This window comes from Eleutherodactylus coqui, chromosome 10, assembly GCF_035609145.1.
Source record: "Eleutherodactylus coqui strain aEleCoq1 chromosome 10, aEleCoq1.hap1, whole genome shotgun sequence".
NCBI classification, from domain to species: Eukaryota; Metazoa; Chordata; class Amphibia; order Anura; family Eleutherodactylidae; genus Eleutherodactylus; species Eleutherodactylus coqui.
In genome coordinates, this window is record NC_089846.1 from 25,670,788 (window position 1) to 25,688,684 (window position 17,897).

The 17,897-nt window shown below is 45.9% G+C and overlaps 1 protein-coding gene across 3 annotated transcripts in view; it reads left to right on the plus strand.

Moving 5' to 3' along the window:
• The window catches only part of SYP (synaptophysin), a 32,173-nt gene extending 14,728 nt beyond the window's left edge, over positions 1–17,445 (plus strand). For 2 of the 3 annotated variants that reach the window (XM_066580642.1, XM_066580639.1), the window contains 4 exons: positions 2,847–3,045; positions 6,117–6,308; positions 8,065–8,362; positions 16,548–17,445. In XM_066580642.1, the coding sequence (XP_066436739.1) occupies positions 2,847–3,045; positions 6,117–6,308; positions 8,065–8,358 (685 nt within the window). In that variant the 3' untranslated portion in view covers positions 8,359–8,362; positions 16,548–17,445. Of the gene's footprint in view, positions 1–2,846; positions 3,046–6,116; positions 6,309–8,064; positions 8,378–16,547 lie in introns of all 3 variants that reach the window. The other variant, XM_066580640.1, reaches the window with a different exon arrangement.
• The last annotated feature ends 452 nt before the right edge of the window (positions 17,446–17,897 follow it).

Here is a 17,897-nt window from a genome sequence, read left to right on the forward strand (position 1 = left end):
CAATCCAAAAATGTGTAAAAAAAAAAAACTCTACTCCCCTCTCTGCGGCTGCAAGGGCTCAGCCACGTCCTGCCGGCTCTTCTCCTGCACTGCTATGAGGGGCCCCGCCTGCTGAAAGCTCCTTATTGCAGTGCAGGAGAAGAGCTGTGTGGATGCGGATGAGCCCCAGCAGCTGCAGAGAGGTGAGTATAGATTTCTTTTTTTCTTTTTTTTTTACACATTTTTGTATTGATTTTCAGGGAAGGTTTTATATTTTAAGCCCTTCCCTAAAAAAAAATCAATGCAGGGCTTGCCGGCAGCCCATTGCTTTCAATGGAGCCGGCTGTATCGCCGACTCCATTGAATTCAGTGGGAGAACATAAAATCCTCTGCTAAAGCTGTGGCAGAGGATTGCGATGTTCTCTGTATGTCAATGGGGCCGCTGCAGCTGCTGCCGGCCCCATTGGTCACAGATGAAATCCCTAGATGTGACAGCATCCAGGGGTTTCACATCCAAGCAATCCCCTGCTGCAGATGTCACAGCCGTAGCAGTGAATAACGGGCAGTGCTCTTTTTGAGCGGATGAACGCTGCTAGGTGCGGTTCATCCATCGTGACGCCCGCTTTGGTCACGTGAATTTTTGAACGCATCAGTTATGCGCACAAAAATTTGCGCGGCAAAACACCTGTTTAACCGAGCCCTAAATATTAGCTGGCCTCCATTTTGAACTTTACTTTAAACGGTCACCCCACTCCGAGACAACTTTTGCTTATGTGATAACTAGCAAAACTGTCAATCGTTTTATTTACCTACCTAAAATGTTTTTTCTCTTTTGCTGAAAAATTCCCAAAAAGTGGTGGCCACTAGGGGTGTCCCGTCCTTCTGATTAGCTGTCCACTGCCTGTTGTCAAGTGAGAATCCATTGCTAGTAACAGAGATGACAAGACAGAGTACAGGAGGTGGAGGAGAGACTCACAGAGATGTGCTGCTGCAATTAGTAGTGACTGTTTTACTGTCTCGCAGCTTCTGGAATCACATCTATACTGCTCAGTACTGCTGAATATTGTCCACCATGATGCTGTTAGTTGTGTGGTGTATGCTACAGAGATATAGGGGAGCATGATCTCCTCTTCTCCATGTGTGGTGAATGCAGACATCATATAGCAGCTAGTCTACACCCACTAGCACAGGGAAGACTGAGAATTACAGATACAGCCTGCAGAGGGGAAAACTGCCATATGCAAGTCATATAAAAGCTAGAAATTGTGTTATTTCTCGTGTACACGCACTGCAGCTTATTCTGAAAAGTCTTCTGAAAGTGTGGGTACACTTTAAAGGAGTTGGTCTGTTACTGGACAACCCCTTTTCGATAGGATCCCTGGAGTAAAACAATAATGGATGCCTGAATCCAGCGCTGCAGCTTGCTGTGGTCCCTATGATTCCTGCGACAGATGATGTTACAGGAAATTGGGTGACACCGGCAGGCAATGAGAGGCTGCAACGTCACCACCTGCTTTCCTAGCATCGGCGCTCGTATCCTAAGCACCATGATGCCAGGAATGCAAGAAGGTGATGTTGCAGCTTCTCATTGCCTGCATCAATCACTTGATTTCCTGTGACATCTGACACAACAAACACTGGGACCACAGCAGGCTGCAGCGCTGGGGTCCGCGGCAGGATAAGTAACTCTCCGTTTATTATTTTACCTTAGGGCGTCCTGTTAAAAAGGGTTGTCCAGTCCGGGCGTATGCAATCTTGGCACCACTTTCACAGCGTGTGTATGTGTGTGTTACATACATTCTTGCTGCATATGTGTTTTTTTACATCTGTGTTGCATCTGTTTTTCAAGTGTGCAAAAGAAAAAGGCAAGAAGGCCCAAGTTTTTTCATAACCTACAAAAAACTGGGTGCAGAAAAAAAACACAGTGAACACAGATGCTAATGTGTGTTCGCTACGTTTTTTACGCACCTATAGACTTTAATGGGCAATTTTGATCTGTGAATGCGAACCAAAATAGGACATGCTGCAAAGTTTTTTAACATCGGTCCATGTAAAAATGGTAATGCACATCCCAACACCATTTTAATTCAGAGAGTCCGTGTGCTCGCCATAAAAAATGCAGACAGAAAATTCGTCCATGTGAATGGGCCCTAAAGTTTAATGGATTGGCCTTTCGTTCTTGGCTTATGTACCTGGTGGCACAATGTGCAGCTACAGAGTCCCTACTGCTCCATACTGCTGATCTGTTGACTGCCGGCACCACTGTATATTACCTCCGTCCAGCAATATGTTATTACTCTAGATTCTATATTGTAGACTACCTGTAAAATATGGCATCCTGTTGAGCATGGCCCAAAAAACCTCTGTATGGGTCAGATATGTATGGAGATACAGTATGGTCCCATGAATAGTTCCACGTTTGCACAGAGCCGTAATGCAGCCATGTGCTTGACCCTTATTCTGATAGATATATATATATATATATATATATATATCTATTAGAGATGAGCGAGCGTACTCGGAAAAGCACTACTCGCTCGAGTAATTTGCTTTATCCGAGTATCGCTGTACTCGGGGCTAAAGATTCGGGTGGCGGCACGGAGCGGGGAGCTGCAGGGGAGAGCGGGGAGGAACGGAGGTAAGATCTTTATCTCCTTCTCTCCCGCCCGCTCTCCCCTGCTCCCTGCTGCGACTCACCTGTCAGCCACAGCGGCACCCGAATCTTTAGACCCGAGCACAGCGATACTCGGATAAAGCCAATTACTCGAGCGAGTAGTGCTTATCCGAGTACGCTCGCTCATCTCTAATATATATATTATACATGGACTGCTCACAATGTCCTCCAACCTGTTCGTTCTCTCTTCCAGGCTGCACCAGGAGTACTTTGAAGCACCCACATGCCGGGGCGGTTCTACAAACAAGGTCTTTCTGGTCGGGGATTATTCTTCCTCCGCTGAGTTCTTCGTCACAATAGCGGTGTTCGCCTTTCTTTACTCCCTCGGAGCGCTCATCACTTACATATTCCTACAGAACAAATACCGTGAGAACAACAAAGGCCCCATGATCGTAAGTCATCCCATGTTATCTCAGGTGGGAACTATGCCAACTGGTGTTCAAGATCAGTAGTGGCCATGTGGACAAAAGCTGCAAAGCACACACCGATGTGACATCAACGACCGAGGTGTTTCAACGTACGCCACGTGAATGAAGCGGCAGTATGCGTGTATGAGCACCGCTCTGTTCACTTCTATGGGACGAAGGAAGATTGCCAAGTGCATAGATCTTACCATAGAAGTGAATGGAGGAGCAGCGGGCACACATGCGCACCACCTCTGCATTCACGTGGGGCATCTGGCGTGCGTAGATCTCTGCCTCGCTGGCGGTCCCAGCAGTTGCACTCCCAGCAATCAAACATTTATTCCCTATCCTGTGGACAGGGAATAAATGCATTTCATTTTAAAAAACCCTTTAGTGCCCAAGGACATATATGTAAGTCCTGGTTGCGCAGGGTTAATATGGCGTGGGCTCGGAAGCTGAACCCACTTCATATATGACTAGTGTCGGCTGTTCTTTCATCTGGCCACAACAGCCACAACCTGAGTTCACGCAGATTGCGGCTGGTAACCCTGTAAATGCTGCTGTCAATTCTGACAGTGGCATTTAAATGGCTCAATCAGCTTTTGGGGGTCTTGACGAGCCCACCCCCTCACGATGAGATCACAAGGTGCCCTTCGGTTGTCATTGCAGCCCAGGGCCCTCTGATTGCCCCCCAGAGCTGGCATGCATTTCTACCTATTACGACATGCCTGTGGCACTTCTGAATGCCTGCAGAAATAGTACGATATATACTGCAATACTAAAATATTGCAGTATATGGTATAGATGATCAAACAATCACTACTTCAAGTCCCTTAGGGGACTAAAAAATAAGTGAAAAAATGTGTTGTTGTTTTTTTAAATTTAATTAAATTTTTTTAATAATATTGAAAAAAATAAAATATTAAAAGTTTAACCCCTTATTTCCTTTATTTATAATAAAAATCAAACCCCCCCCCCCCCCCAAATTTTTTCTTCAATAAAAAATTTCATGAAAAGCGATCAAAAAGTTGTAGTAACTACAAAATGGAGACCACAGGTCGTCACGCATAAAACAAACCCTGACACAGCACCACCGACGGAAAGATAAAAGTTATTGGGGTCAGAACATGGCGGTTGATGACCCTTTTTTTCTCCATTGACCTTAGTGGTGGAATCGAAAATTGTAACAAAGACTGTCGGTATGAGATGACTCCTGGTGGTCATACGGTACCGCAGTACTGGAACACACGGCAAAAAAACACATTCCGAGATTGGGAATCTGTGTAACAATGCATGTATTGATGAGAAACGGAACAGATGCAGGAGAAAAGTGGCGCACTCGCCAATAGTAGATAACTACTTTTATTTTACAAAGGGGAATCCGATGGGTTTTGCAGCGTTTTTGTTCCCACCCTCCAATTTGGCAGTTAGAACGGCTTAGTGTTTTATTATCTAGTAATGGAGCTGGATGGTTCTCTAGGAAGAGATAATATGGCGGAGACAGCTGAACCCGGACCGCCGCTAATTCTTATATGCCCAGCAAATTGGCACATGGCTGGCATCCATGCACAGAATTAGATTGTCTGACAGCCAACGCCGCGCTATGAAGAGCGATGACCAGCTTTATTTAGCTTCAAGTAATCTTATCGAAATGCATCAGAGGCTATACAAGTAGCATGAAGGTGCATCACACAGGGCGTAAAGGCTGCAGAGCTTCCACATATTTATAGTAGAAGCTCCGACGCCATCAAGAGGGGAAGAACCCGTCGGAGGAATCTGATGAAGAGGCCATTGTAGCCTTAACATGCGGTAACTGCTGGTTTTTAATAAAGGCAGTTTGTTTTGGACCCCAGTCCTAATTCTACTGACGGGTTACAGCCTTGATCCAGGTTCTTCCTTTCTGTTATTCATCGCAGTCAGTCACTGCGGCAGTAATGCATTATATGTCAAATAAGCAAAAAAACAACATTTTGGGGGAAATCGTATAGGTCCCTCCTGGAAGCACTTCTCTTAAAGCATATAGGAGTAGCTAGTAGTTCATTACAGGAAAAGGGAAAAAAAAAACCTGAGTGGCCCCTAACTCAGATAATGCTGTTTACAACTGCAGAGCGTCATCTTAGTCATAGTGGGTATATAAAGACCAATATTACTCCCATATGGTGACCATATTGTGGTCGATACCAGCTCTGCAGACCGGATAAGTGATTAATATACAGTTATACTTGAGGATCACAGGTGACCTTTTCTCTGACTGGAGTTGTTCACTTGCCCAGATCACCATGATGTTTTCTTCCAGACAGAAATTGTCTCTGCAAAGTCTGTAACATAGGCATCTTTGGCACTTCACTTTCCCAGTACTCTCACTGTATTTTCCTGACCTACACAAACTCTCCAGCCTGCTGCTACCCCCAATTCTGTGCCTATTGCTAACCCACATAGCCATATAACTGTATCTGCTGTATGGCCCAGTGCCACCAAATGCGTTCATCTATAATCAGCACCGCCAAATCTAGTGTTACTCAGACAGCACCCCTGAAAACAACTGTAATGGATATTGGCCCTAATAAATAATAATAATAGTGCCAAACAAATAATGCCCCATACTGTGCCCTGGACAGTAGTGGTGCACCACACTGTAATAGTGCCATCTTTTGTACCCCTGGTGAGTAACATAGTAACACAGACCGTAAGGCTGAAAAGGTTTAGAAGCTGCTTTATGATAGTAATCATCTCGGTGCCTCATACAGTAATAACGCTCCTCTTAGTGCCCCACACACTAATATTGCCCTTTTTTGTGCCCCCACATTGTAAGGGGCACAGCGGTGGGCATTATTACTAAGTAATGAGAATGGGCCGTCCGCAGGGTCTTCCAGTAACCACACATATTAGTTTTTTTGGGGAGCTATATTCATTATGACTGCCTGAATCCAGCCTAAAGGTGTAGAAAGAGCAAGTAGGGAAGGTCTAGTTGGAGGAAATGAATGTGTGCGACTATATTAAGCTTCCCTCCTTTTCCATCCTCTTCAGTTCATGTCCATGTTTTATCTTTTTCGCTGCAGGACTGTATAGTGACAGCCGTCTTTACCTTCCTGTGGCTGGTAAGTTCAAGTGCATGGGCCAAGGGCTTGTCTGACATTAAGTTGGCTACTGACCCCGAGTTGATCAAGGACCAGATCCCCGCATGTGAGAATCCAGAAAACAAGTGTCAAGAAGTGCGGGATCCCGTTATGTCGGGGCTTAATACTTCTGTGGTGAGTACAGCCACCCCTCTTCTTATCCATAGTCACAATGCACATTACTAATACTGTTGTACGCTGGTGACCTCTGCTGGCCATTCTTCATAATTACATTGCCATTTCTCGTACAAGGCGGTAACTCTTCCTGATCGCTCACACCTGCATTTTTTGTTACAAATAGAATTTCTTTTATGGTCTGCGTCTTATTACAGAAGGCATCATTTTTATCATTGAGAACATCAATGTAACTCTGACACCTTTGTATTTTGCGGGACGAGTTCTAGTTTTTTTTTTAGAAGGCAGTTTGGGGTACACATAGTGTACTCAATAACTTTTATTAATTTTTTTTGCTGCGAGATCGTGGGGGAAACCCCTTTTCACCACTGTTTTTTGGGAATTATTGTTACAGCGTTCCCTATAATAAACACTTTTTTGTGCTTAAAAAAAAATAAAATTTGGTAATCCTCACATTCTAAGGTCAGAGCATTTTTATTTTCCCCTTAATAGAGCTGTATGAGGCTTGTTTTATCTTAAAGAAACCCTCCAGCTTCAGGACAAAATTTTGTTTTCGGACCGGAGAGGAAGCAGCGTATAGTACCTATAGTTGTTCTTCTCTGCTGCCCCTCCGATCCATTAGTTCTGGGTCCTGTTTTCGGTTGTCCAAGATGGCTGACAAAATATTAAGCCTACCTAATCCCCCACAGTGCATTGGTACACTAACACCATACCTGCTTTCTGATTGGCTAGAGCTGCTCACATGATCAGCTCTGGCCAATCAAAGAGCAGTGCACAGTGTGCATTAGGTAGTTAGAAAATTGCTTTGGTAAGCATGGATGACTGAAAACGGAGCCAAAACTGGCAAGTTGGCGTGACTGCAGAGAAGAACAACTGCACATACTATACCCTTCTGCCCCTCCTGTCCCGGGACAGAATTTTGTACTGAAAGCAGAGGGTCGCTTTAATTATAATGTTTTATAGTACAGGTTTTAATGGATATAGCAATAACAATTGTATACATTTCTTGTTGGATGGATATATATATATGTATATATATAAATATGTATATGTGTGTGTATATATATATAATATTTAAACAATTGTGTGTAAAAGGAAAATTTTATTTTTTCTAGTTTTTTTAATGTAAACTCAATTGCTATGGTCTGCAATGACTGTGGCATCTGGGGGGGGGGGGGTTAATCGCCATAGAGGCTTGATTAGATGAACAAGCGCTCATCTTCTCACACCTTTTCTGGGGGTAAAAAGACCTTTATATGTGATAATCAGAGAGCAAATGTGTTCTCTGATTGATAAGTAGGGTGGTTACATAAACAAAAGTCCATGTTACCCATACCCTGGGGCAGACAGGAGAATCACACATGGTTCTCTGCTGCTTGCTCCCCCTCTCTGCTCTGCATAGACTGTAGTGACAGCTCTAAATTCAGTATTCCAGACCCCACTTTAAATGGCTATGGCTCTGTTTCTATTGCGGCTACAGACACGCTTTTGGTGTCATTTTTAAAGCCAATATCCCTGATAGAACTGGAGCTAGAGCCATTTGAAGTAGAACAAGCTCCGTTCATCCAAAACTGTAATGTCCTTTTCCTGTAGAAGGAACAGCGCTCGGGGTAATCTGTAAGCGACTGCGGGTAAAGGGGTTTTCATGGAAAACCCATTGATGACCTCTCCTTTAACCGGAAGGACATGTTGTAAACCCCTTTAACAATGGCTTTCAGACATTCTAGTTGCAGTGTGACTGTTTGCTCTCTTCTAGGCATTCGGCTTCCTGAACTGCATAATCTGGCTTGGAAACGTCTGGTTTGTATTCAAAGAGACTGGATGGACAGCTCCGTTCATTAAGCACCCACCACCAGCCCAGGAGAAACAGCCTGCGCCAGAAACCTATGGCCAGGGTCAGGGCTACGCGCAGCAGGACTCTTATGGACAACAACAAGGAGGTTATCAGCCCGACTATTACGGCCAACAGCCCGAATACAACCAACAGGGGTACAGCCAAGGGGGGTACAGCCAGCAAGGGGTGCCGACCTCTTTCTCCAACCAGATGTGAGCTGGTGAGTGTCTTGCTGGTAAGCAAAACTAACATCCATCTTAGGATAGTGATGGGTTAATGGAAATCCCAACTTCTGCCAAAGACGACAAAGTGTCCAATCCATAGGAAGAAACTTCGTGCATGAGGTTAACATTTATTTTTACCTTTGGTTGAAGTCAGTGGAGAAGTGATGCCATGTCTCTGGCGCCCTGCCATTAAGGGCAAGGATACTGCATGGGTAAAAAGTGCCAGAAAATCGCATGTAAATGAAAGAAAAAAAAAACGCTGCAGGATCCGGCATGGCGGCAGATGTGTAACTAGTAGCTAGAACGTGCAGTTACACCATATCACACATGTAATACATGTCACACGGCACGTCACACGCGTAATATATGGCACATGCATAAAACTAACCATACATAAATATCTATATAGCCATATATAATATAGTATAAATGGCCACAAGGCTGCAAATTGACTTCTCATATTGTGTAGAACCCATAGTAGAGGTAAACATTACTCCTAAACACTTTATCTGCTGCGGAACCTCTTGTATCCATTAATTTATTGCTATGAAATGTCTTGATCCTTCTCCCCCCCCCCCCAAAAAAAGGTTGAAGAACCTCTTTTTAAAGAGAGAGAGCAATATGTGTCGGGCCATCAGTGATTGGCACATGAGAAGGGACAGCAGCGTTCTGTTATAGACCTCTTCTGCTGGAAGAGACGAGCAGCGCCTGTGCGGCACCGCGTACCTCTGTATATTAGGGGATGTACGGGGCTAGCAAAATTAAACTTTTCCAACTCTGAGGCCTCTGGAGGACGTTCCGCTGCTCCAAATGAGACAACAGCACTTGACCATGCGCTCGCCATTTCTAAAAAAAAATTGGGTAAGAAAGTCACTGAAAGGAGAAGCTGTAGAAACCAAGTCTACTGTAACAAACCTGCATCCGTACCCGATGTGAAGGACAGCATTCATTGGCATGTGGTAGCGATTAAAGCCAACTCCGTGTTCAGCGGTGGGAAACATGGTTTTGCGAATGGAGAAAATTGTTGTAAACCAAGTGGAACTTCTTAAATATTTGTAGCGTGATTTGCATAGCTACAGCGCCACCTATTGGCAACCTTTTATTACTAAAGAAAAACCTTTTTCCAGAAATGGTGGGCGCATCGTCTGATGTGCCCCCTATCCAACTTTTGTTTCATTTGGAGCAGCAGAACGACCTCCAGAAATCTCACAGTTGGGGAAGTTTAATTTCGCTAACCGTGTATATGTAATATTACTAACAGGGAGAACATTTCAATTGCTGTGTAAGGATTAATTCAACCAGTCGTCTTTGCGTGGAGTGTAAGCTCTTGGGTCCAGAATGTTTAACTGGCATCACTGCATTCCCCCCTAAACAAGTGTGAACAACTTGCATTATAGTTCTTGCCAAATTCTGTCCTAGAGTAGATGGAACTGCACTTAAAAACTTTTGACAGGTCACAGAGACATAGCAAAAGTTTTGATCAGTGGGGATCACACTGATTGCTGGAACAAGGGGGCTGCAGCACTCACCCAAGCACTGTGCCCCTTCGGCTGTCTTCGTTTCAGCAGTTAGCGGGGGTTTCAACACTCGGACCCCCACTAATCAAAACTTTTGACGTGTCGCTCTGACATGTCAAAGGTTTTTTTTTGTTTTTTGCTTAAATGTGCAATTACTTTTTAAATGGGTTTTACCACCAAATACGTCTATCTTATATCCATAGGATAGGAGATAAGTTTCTGACGCTGGGGGTCTGACAGCTGAGCCCCCTCAGTGATCTTGAAAATGATGCCCCTGTGAATGGACCGCTCCAATCACTGCAGTAGAGATTAATTTCTTCTGTCCAATATGAGTGAATGGATTACACTTGCACGCCGCCACTGAACTCACATGGGGCATTCATGGGGACCGTTCTCTTCTGTGGATAGGGGGTGCATGTCTTTAGTGGTAAACCCCCTTTAATTTCACATTGCAGGTTGGACTGGATATGAATTTATCACTGTTCTTTATGAACACCAATGAATTAAGAATATTCCAGATTTTCACCTGTGTCCACTTTGGGTACATGCTAGCCCAAGACGGGTTAGAATTAGAGATGAGCAAGCATACTCGTTAAGGGCAAATACTCGAGCGAGTATCGTCCTTTTCGAGTATCTGCCTGCTCGTCTGCAAAGATTCGGGTGCCGGCGGGGGAGAGCGAGGGGAAACAGCCGGGAGATCTCTATCTCTCTCCCACTCCTCTCCCCGCTGCCCCCTGCTCACTCCCACAACCCACCGCTCACCCCCATCGGCACCCGAATCTTTGCGGACGAGCAGGCAGATACTCGAAAAGGACGATGCCCACTCATCTCTAGTTAGAATCTTTCGTCATATGTCAGAAGGTAATATTGAGCACTGCTGTACTGATCATTTTTAGGGTATGTCAGCAGTGGAGACGCATGGAGTGATATCACTGCTGCGTTGCCCCCAGGTCTATGTGCAGCTAAATGGGCTGCGCAGACAATATGCCCACCGCTGGCATCCAGGTTACTTATGGCATTTTACCAGAATAAGACATTTCTATACTTTTTTATTTCAATTCCTCACCGCTTCCAAGATCTCCGTTTGCAACCAGTGAATGGAACATTCTTGTTTACATTCAGAGACTTATAATCTGTATGGACCTAATTCTTAGAGCTGAGGGTTTGTTGCAATTGAATCCAGTGTAGATAATGCTCTATGGGCTGAATATACATTAGCCGGACAGATCAGCTTCCTGTCCTGACGGCTTGTTAAAATGTATCGGATTGCCTATACTAGATACCAGTAGCATAGCTAAAGGGGTCGCAGTTGCAAGCAGGCCCCTAAGCTATGGGGCTTTGTGTCTGCCAGATTACCCCCCACCACCACTCCTTCGCACCTGTAGTCGCACCGCCGATCCGTAACTTCAGATCTTCAGCTTGGCTGCTGCTGCCTGACTCCTATCTCGACTCATACTGTAGTGTGAACTGGAGAGGGGGGGAGGAGTCAGGCCATTCAGACATAAGCAGCTGAGTGCAGATGAGATAATGACTGAAGATCTGAAGCTACTGTTTGGCACTGTAACTACATAAGGGCATGGAGCTGGCCACTATAGCTACATTGAGACACGGAGGGGGTCACTATAACCGCATGGGGGTGCGGAGGAAAGTTATTACTTTTCAGAGGCAGAAAGTGGGCATTATTTGTTTGTGGGGCATGAAGGGAGGCACTGTCGATGGGGAGGGGAAATTGGGAGTAGCAGCAAGTTGTGGCGAGTATGTGGAGACAAGTTATGGCTGAAAAAGTCTTCATGGCGGTCTGAGCTGGATAGAGAAGAAAAGTGAAAACTGATGACACAGAGAAGACTTGGTCCATGATTACTGGAGGTAACTGCACTGTAATCACTATCACACTGTAGACTTCATTATCAGAAATATATAAAGCGGAGCTACCATATCTGGACCCACCATGTTATAAACGTTGTTTTATAGATATACGGTCTGAGATTACCTTATATAACCTTTTAATTCTATTTTTGGGGGGAGTAATCTTTTAGGACTCTAGTAACGTCCATGGGTTCTAGTGCTGCTTTGATGGGCCTCTTAAGAGCGATGCAGTGGAAAGTTCCGGACCACCGCCAGCAGCCATGACTAGCAGTGCGAGGGGCTCCAAGATGAGCTTTTGCATAAGAGCCTATAAGTCTCTAGCAATGTCCCTGCTGGAAATAATTGTAGCAAACTGTCAGCTGTGAAAAAATAGGGTTTGCAGCCTGTGAATGCAAATCAAGAATGTTCTTATTCACTGTCAGCAAGCAGAGGTATTGGTGAAGACATTAATGAGCACTTTCGATAACTTTGCAATTCGCCGCTGGTGAGATCATTTCGCTGTAGGTTAACGATACATTACAGCAGTTGCATCAATCGCCCCAGACTACCCTACGTTAGAGACTGTTGTCCCCCCTAGACACACGATATTACATTATTCGCTATCCACAGGATAGGAGATAACTTGATGATCAGTGGGGGTCCGACTGCTGAGACCCCCTCCAATCCTGAGAATGGAGTTTTATGTGCCGGCTGCCAATCTATTCATCTCAGTGGGAGCGCCGGAGATCGCTGAGCATTTGTACTCCCATTGATATGCATGGAGCAGCAGTACCCAAGCAGAGACCTTCAGGACCCTCATTCTCAGGATTAGTGGGTGTTCCAGCAGTCGGACCACCAAAGATCATAAAGTTATCCCCTATGCTGTGGATAACGTTACAACTTGGCACAACCTCTTTATCGACCCATTTAGAGACCTGTCCTAGGGTGCGTTCACACGTTGCAGAGCGGCTGCAGGTTAAAGTCACAGTACAGTCACATTAGAAGATCTGCAGCAGTGGTGCGGGAAAAAAATGATGTCCTATCTTTGGGCGTTCCTTCGGAATGCCTCGCACATTGCCGGCGCACGCGAGTGTGATTCGTGGTTTCCCATTGGAAACGGTGAGAATACTCACCGATCTTTCAACACCGCTAAAAAAGCTGAAGCGGAGGATCGCAACTGGACTAAAGTGATACAAAACCGCCTCGCATCTACAGGTACATCGCACGTTCCCGAGCGCGATATCGGTTCGAGTTTCACGGCCTGATATTGCGCTCGGCTGTGTGAAACTAGCCTTAAAGGGGTTCTGTCAGAAAAAAAAACCTACTCACCTGTGCCGTACGGGGCCGGTCACCGGAAGGCTGCTGCTCCTCCTCTTTTCCTCCGGCAGCTGTCCGATCGCAGGGCAGAAGCTGGCAAACTTCCAGCTTCCGACCACACCGGGCAGCAAGTACTGCCGCCCGGGTCAGTGGTCGGCGCGTCACTGATTGGCCTGGCTGCATCTAACCTCTGCTGTCCTCGGAGAGTCGACGGCAAGTGCGCATGTGTCACCCTTCCCGGCGCGCATGCACACTCACCGTCAACTCTCCTTGGTCGACAGAGGCTGGACGCGGCCAAGACAGCGGGAGCGCACGTGCACACGCAGAAGCCGCTAGAAGATGATCCCTCAACGGAGGGAAAAACAACAATGGGATTAGGTGAGTTATTTTTTTTACAGGTTACACTCTACAGCGAGGCAGGTGAGTTATACATATTTTTTTATTTTACTGACAGAACCCCTTTAAGAGGTTTTCTCACAAGCTGGAATATTGTGCATGGAAGATATCCAAACCATGGCTAGCATGTAGGTTTTGGTGCAGATGGCTTCCATGCAGAATATCCCACCGTGTATGAAAAAACCCCTACTATGCATCAATGAGGCTTCTATCTATGGCGGCCATCAAGGCGGTAGTCCCCACTATTCTTCTACTTCCTTGTCCTCATTTTACTGTTTTCTCGTGGATCAGTCTAAACTCCATTTCATGTGTCATTTTGATGCACCATCTTTTTTAGTCGCCCTGCATCCATTTTCCCCACTTCCCCATTGAAGGACATGAATATCCTTCTTCATGCGGCTCTACACCTTAAGACCCCACCCCCACCCCCCAGACATCGGCACACACAGCTGATGTTGAAATTGAACATGCCTGCTTCTTCGTCTCCCTAACACTTACCAATAAGGGAGAATCGAGCCACCCCCTTACAGAGTAGATGGTCCAATCTAATTATTAATTAATTGATTGCCCTATCAAAATTGGTGAGTTTGGCCAATGTTCATCGAATGTGTATGGGTGTCTTTACCTCTCCTCTTCGTATGTCATCCTTAGCACTACTACTCTCACCATCTCTGTGGCTTGTCTCTCCATGAATCATCCCTACCCCCCCTTCCTAATTACAGAATTATGGTCTCCTCTCTGCCCATCACCGCTGTATCCCACCACTTGTCTCTTCTTGTACTCCTCCGTTTCTCCTTCTGCATCCCTCTCCCACCAAAATGTCACATAGCCGCTCTTCGTTCCTCGCCTTGCTCCCGCCACAATCTATCCATTCGCCCCGGATTGTCACGTCACGTCTTGCTGCGCTTTATTACTACACGGGGCGTAAACACTGCAGAATTTATGTACGGAAGTTCCAAGGACAATCCGCAGTGTGTTCAGTAGCAGCAAAGTGGGTGCAATTTAAAGGGGTATACACATAAACGTTGCCGGGGTGCCGATGCAGATTTCAAATACGTGGCATGTGAATTTATGCTTGCGTTTGCGGCAAATCCACAGCATTACCACACCGGATTTGCTGTGGATCCGTACTTGGCCTAACTAGTCCATAGAAAAATTAATTAGTTCTAACTAGCTGTTACCTTTACAGTAATAGTAGTTAAAGGGGTTATTCAGCCCCTACAAATTTTGGTGGTGGAGAAAGGTCATACTCGCCGCTCGCATCCCGCCGAGCGCTTGCTGCCCTCGATTTCCTGTTACAACAGCAATGACATCCAATACAGGGACATGTGACCGCTGCAGATAAAGGGATCTTCCAGGACTTGGAGAAAAAAGGTTTTATGGCCTTAAAATAAAGAATAATTGAATCCTCCCCATCTAGTGCTGCAGCCCCGCTGCATGGAACCCAAAAGGAGCAGCAGGCAGTCATGCTGTTCATTGTACATGTGACCGCTCAGCCACTCCCAGGCTTCATGCGGTGGACTGCAGCGCTGGACGGGGGGACGCAGGGATAGGGGAGTATTCATATTCAATTTTTCTCTATTTTAAGGCCATATAACTTTATTTTCTTTCCTTGGAAAACCCCTTTTAATCACTGGCTGAAGCGAGCCAGTGATTGGTTGCAGCAGTCACATGCCATTGGTGCCACTGATGTCACTGCTGCTGCAGGAACGGGAAAGGTGTGAGGAATTGGGTACTAGTGAAACGGCACTGGTGGGGGGGGGGGGGGAGTACGACTTTGTTATTTTTTCTACACCACCCTGAGACAAATAGTCTGAGTAAAAGAAAATCGCAGTATGCCCTGTTGTTGTCCAATTTCCAGATGAGGATAGCGCATAAATGTGCGGTGTTCAGCACACGGACGGTATGTCTGGGCGCTATCTGATGCGAGTTGCGCCTAAAAATCTCCAGCACAACCTTTAAATCGCCCATGTGCATATACCCCTAGTCCGGGTATTACAGCTCAGACTTATTTAAAGCGGTATTCCCAAAATTAACTTTTATCACCTGTCCACCACTGAGACCCGCAGTAATCCCGAGAAGGGAAGGGGGGTCTCGAGTCCCCCTCTATTCCTTACTCTGAACTTGTACCCCCCACAGTGAGGAAAAATTGAACATAGCTGTGGTCGCGCTTGCGCAGCATTAGCCCATTCATCTTCAAAGGGACTGCCGGAGATAGCGAAGTGCTTATACTCAGGTGTTCAATTTCCCCTTCCATTATGGGGGATGCAGTGCGCCTACAGTGGGGTCCATTCACAAGGGAGTATGGCGTTTCGGAGTGTGAGAATTGCACCATTTTCACTGCCTGTATTTGGTGCTTCCATGTTTTTCTTGCATGCATATTCACTCCGTGAACATACAAAAAAAAGCAAGAAGAACCAATTGATGGCTGTCTTTTTACACTGTCCCCTGTGTTAAAAAATAAAAAAATGTGATAACCCCATAGACTTGATGGTCCATAATACGAGCCAAAATGGGATGTGCTGCAATGTTTTTCATGCACATGAACAGCGCATGCCACAATGCACCAATGAAAACCAACGGTGTTACATCCATAAAAGCATAGGATATAATATGAACGCAAAATATGCCCATTTGAATGAGCCCTGAGGAGAAGAGGGGGACTCGGGACCCCCCCCTATTCTCAAGATCAGTGGGATGGGGGAGGGTCTCAGCAGTGAGAACCCCACCGATCATAATTTTGGAAATACCCCTTTAAGCAAATTGTTCTGAGCTGCAATACCAGACCCGGCCTCTGAACAAGAGTGGCGCTGTTTCTAAGAAGAGAGGAGCCAATGTTTTTTTTCTGCTATAATCCCTTTCTAGGTTGCTAACGACTTGTTACAAAAGATCTAGCCGATGCTTCCGATTGTACCAAACTCTCTTTGCATGTGCAATGTGCCAGTATTGGACTACATCTTTACAGCTTTGCCTATCTTTAACGATTTTCTTCTCTTCTTTCATTTATCCTTTTATTGTCACCTCCCCTGTTTTGTTTTGTTTTTGTTTTTCCGCCTCTTTTATGTTTTCCTCCCGCCCCGGTTTCCTCCTCCCATCTCTCCCGCAGGCTTCTTCGTAGCCGATCAGTGAGCTCAAGCTTCAGATTGTGATATTCTGATGTGCAGTGACGCAGCCCGGCTGCCCGAGTGAATATTAATGGGAGAATGTCGTGTCCGTGATGTTTATATAATATATAATATAATAAATCTATTTAATGATATATATCTGTACCAAAACACAGGAAAAATCCCATCTCATCCTACCAGAGACTGTCTTCCTGCAGAGCATCGCTGTGTAACCTTTCCCCCTCTTTACCGGAACCCTTTACCTACGGAGAGTTCTGCGGACCGCCTCTGCCAAGCTCTCTCCTTGCCAGGCGGGCACGGCTGCATCGCATCATGTTGTTAACTGTTCCCCCTACAGTATTGTAATGTTACGGAGTGATACAATTTGACCTACCTATCGGTCCTCCTGGCGGGGGGAGAGATTTACAGGGGCTCCTTGCGATATGCGCCATTTTTAAGCTTCTGGTTAGTTCTAGATTTCCTTTAGCAATCTGTGATGTTTGCACATTGCTATGCAGTGTAGGCCCTTCTTGCACAATAAAGGGATTGATGCAGAAGTTAACACTTTAGAGGCCAGTATGTAGTACAGGTAGGTCGGGGTCCGTGGAGGCGACCATGTCAGACGGCACCGGCTCTGGTGCGGATTAGTAAAGCGACGGAACCAAAAAAAAAAAAAGCAACGCAAAGAAGGTCCGAGGATAATCCCTGCTACGTGCACTCTGGGTACTGAACATCCCCCTGTTTTTCTCCCGCCCATTATTACCGTCCGCTTCACGTGCACATCCGCTCCACCCCAAAAATCGCCTATGCCTGGTACCCCTTTGTGCTGTATATTGTGTTTGTGACACTAAAGTTGCGTGTTGTAATCCTGACTGGAAAATAAAGACAGGCTGGAACAAACCGTGTGCGTCCGCGTGTTTTTTCTTTCTTATAACCATTTTTATTGAGTTTTCATATATGTGTACATACAAGGATACAGCAGTATGGAAGAGTTTCCAATCTTAATGCATAAAATATAGTTGTAAGCCTTGTTTCTTCAGAGAATGGGACTGAGGCTGCATTCACACAAACGTATATCGGCTCGGTTTTCACGCCGAGCCGATATACGTTGTCCTCATGTGCGGGGGGGGGGGATGGAAGAGCCAGGAGTAGGAACTGAGCTCCCGCCCCCTCTCTGCCTCCTCTACACCCTTCTGCACTATTTGCAATGAAAGAAGGTGAGGCGGGGGCGGGGCCAAGTTCCGGAATTAGCCCCGCCCCGCCTCTCCCCATTGCAAATAGTGCAGAGGGGCAGATAGGAGGCAGAGAGAGGGCGGGAGCTCAGTTCCTGCTCCTGGCTCTTCCATCCTCCC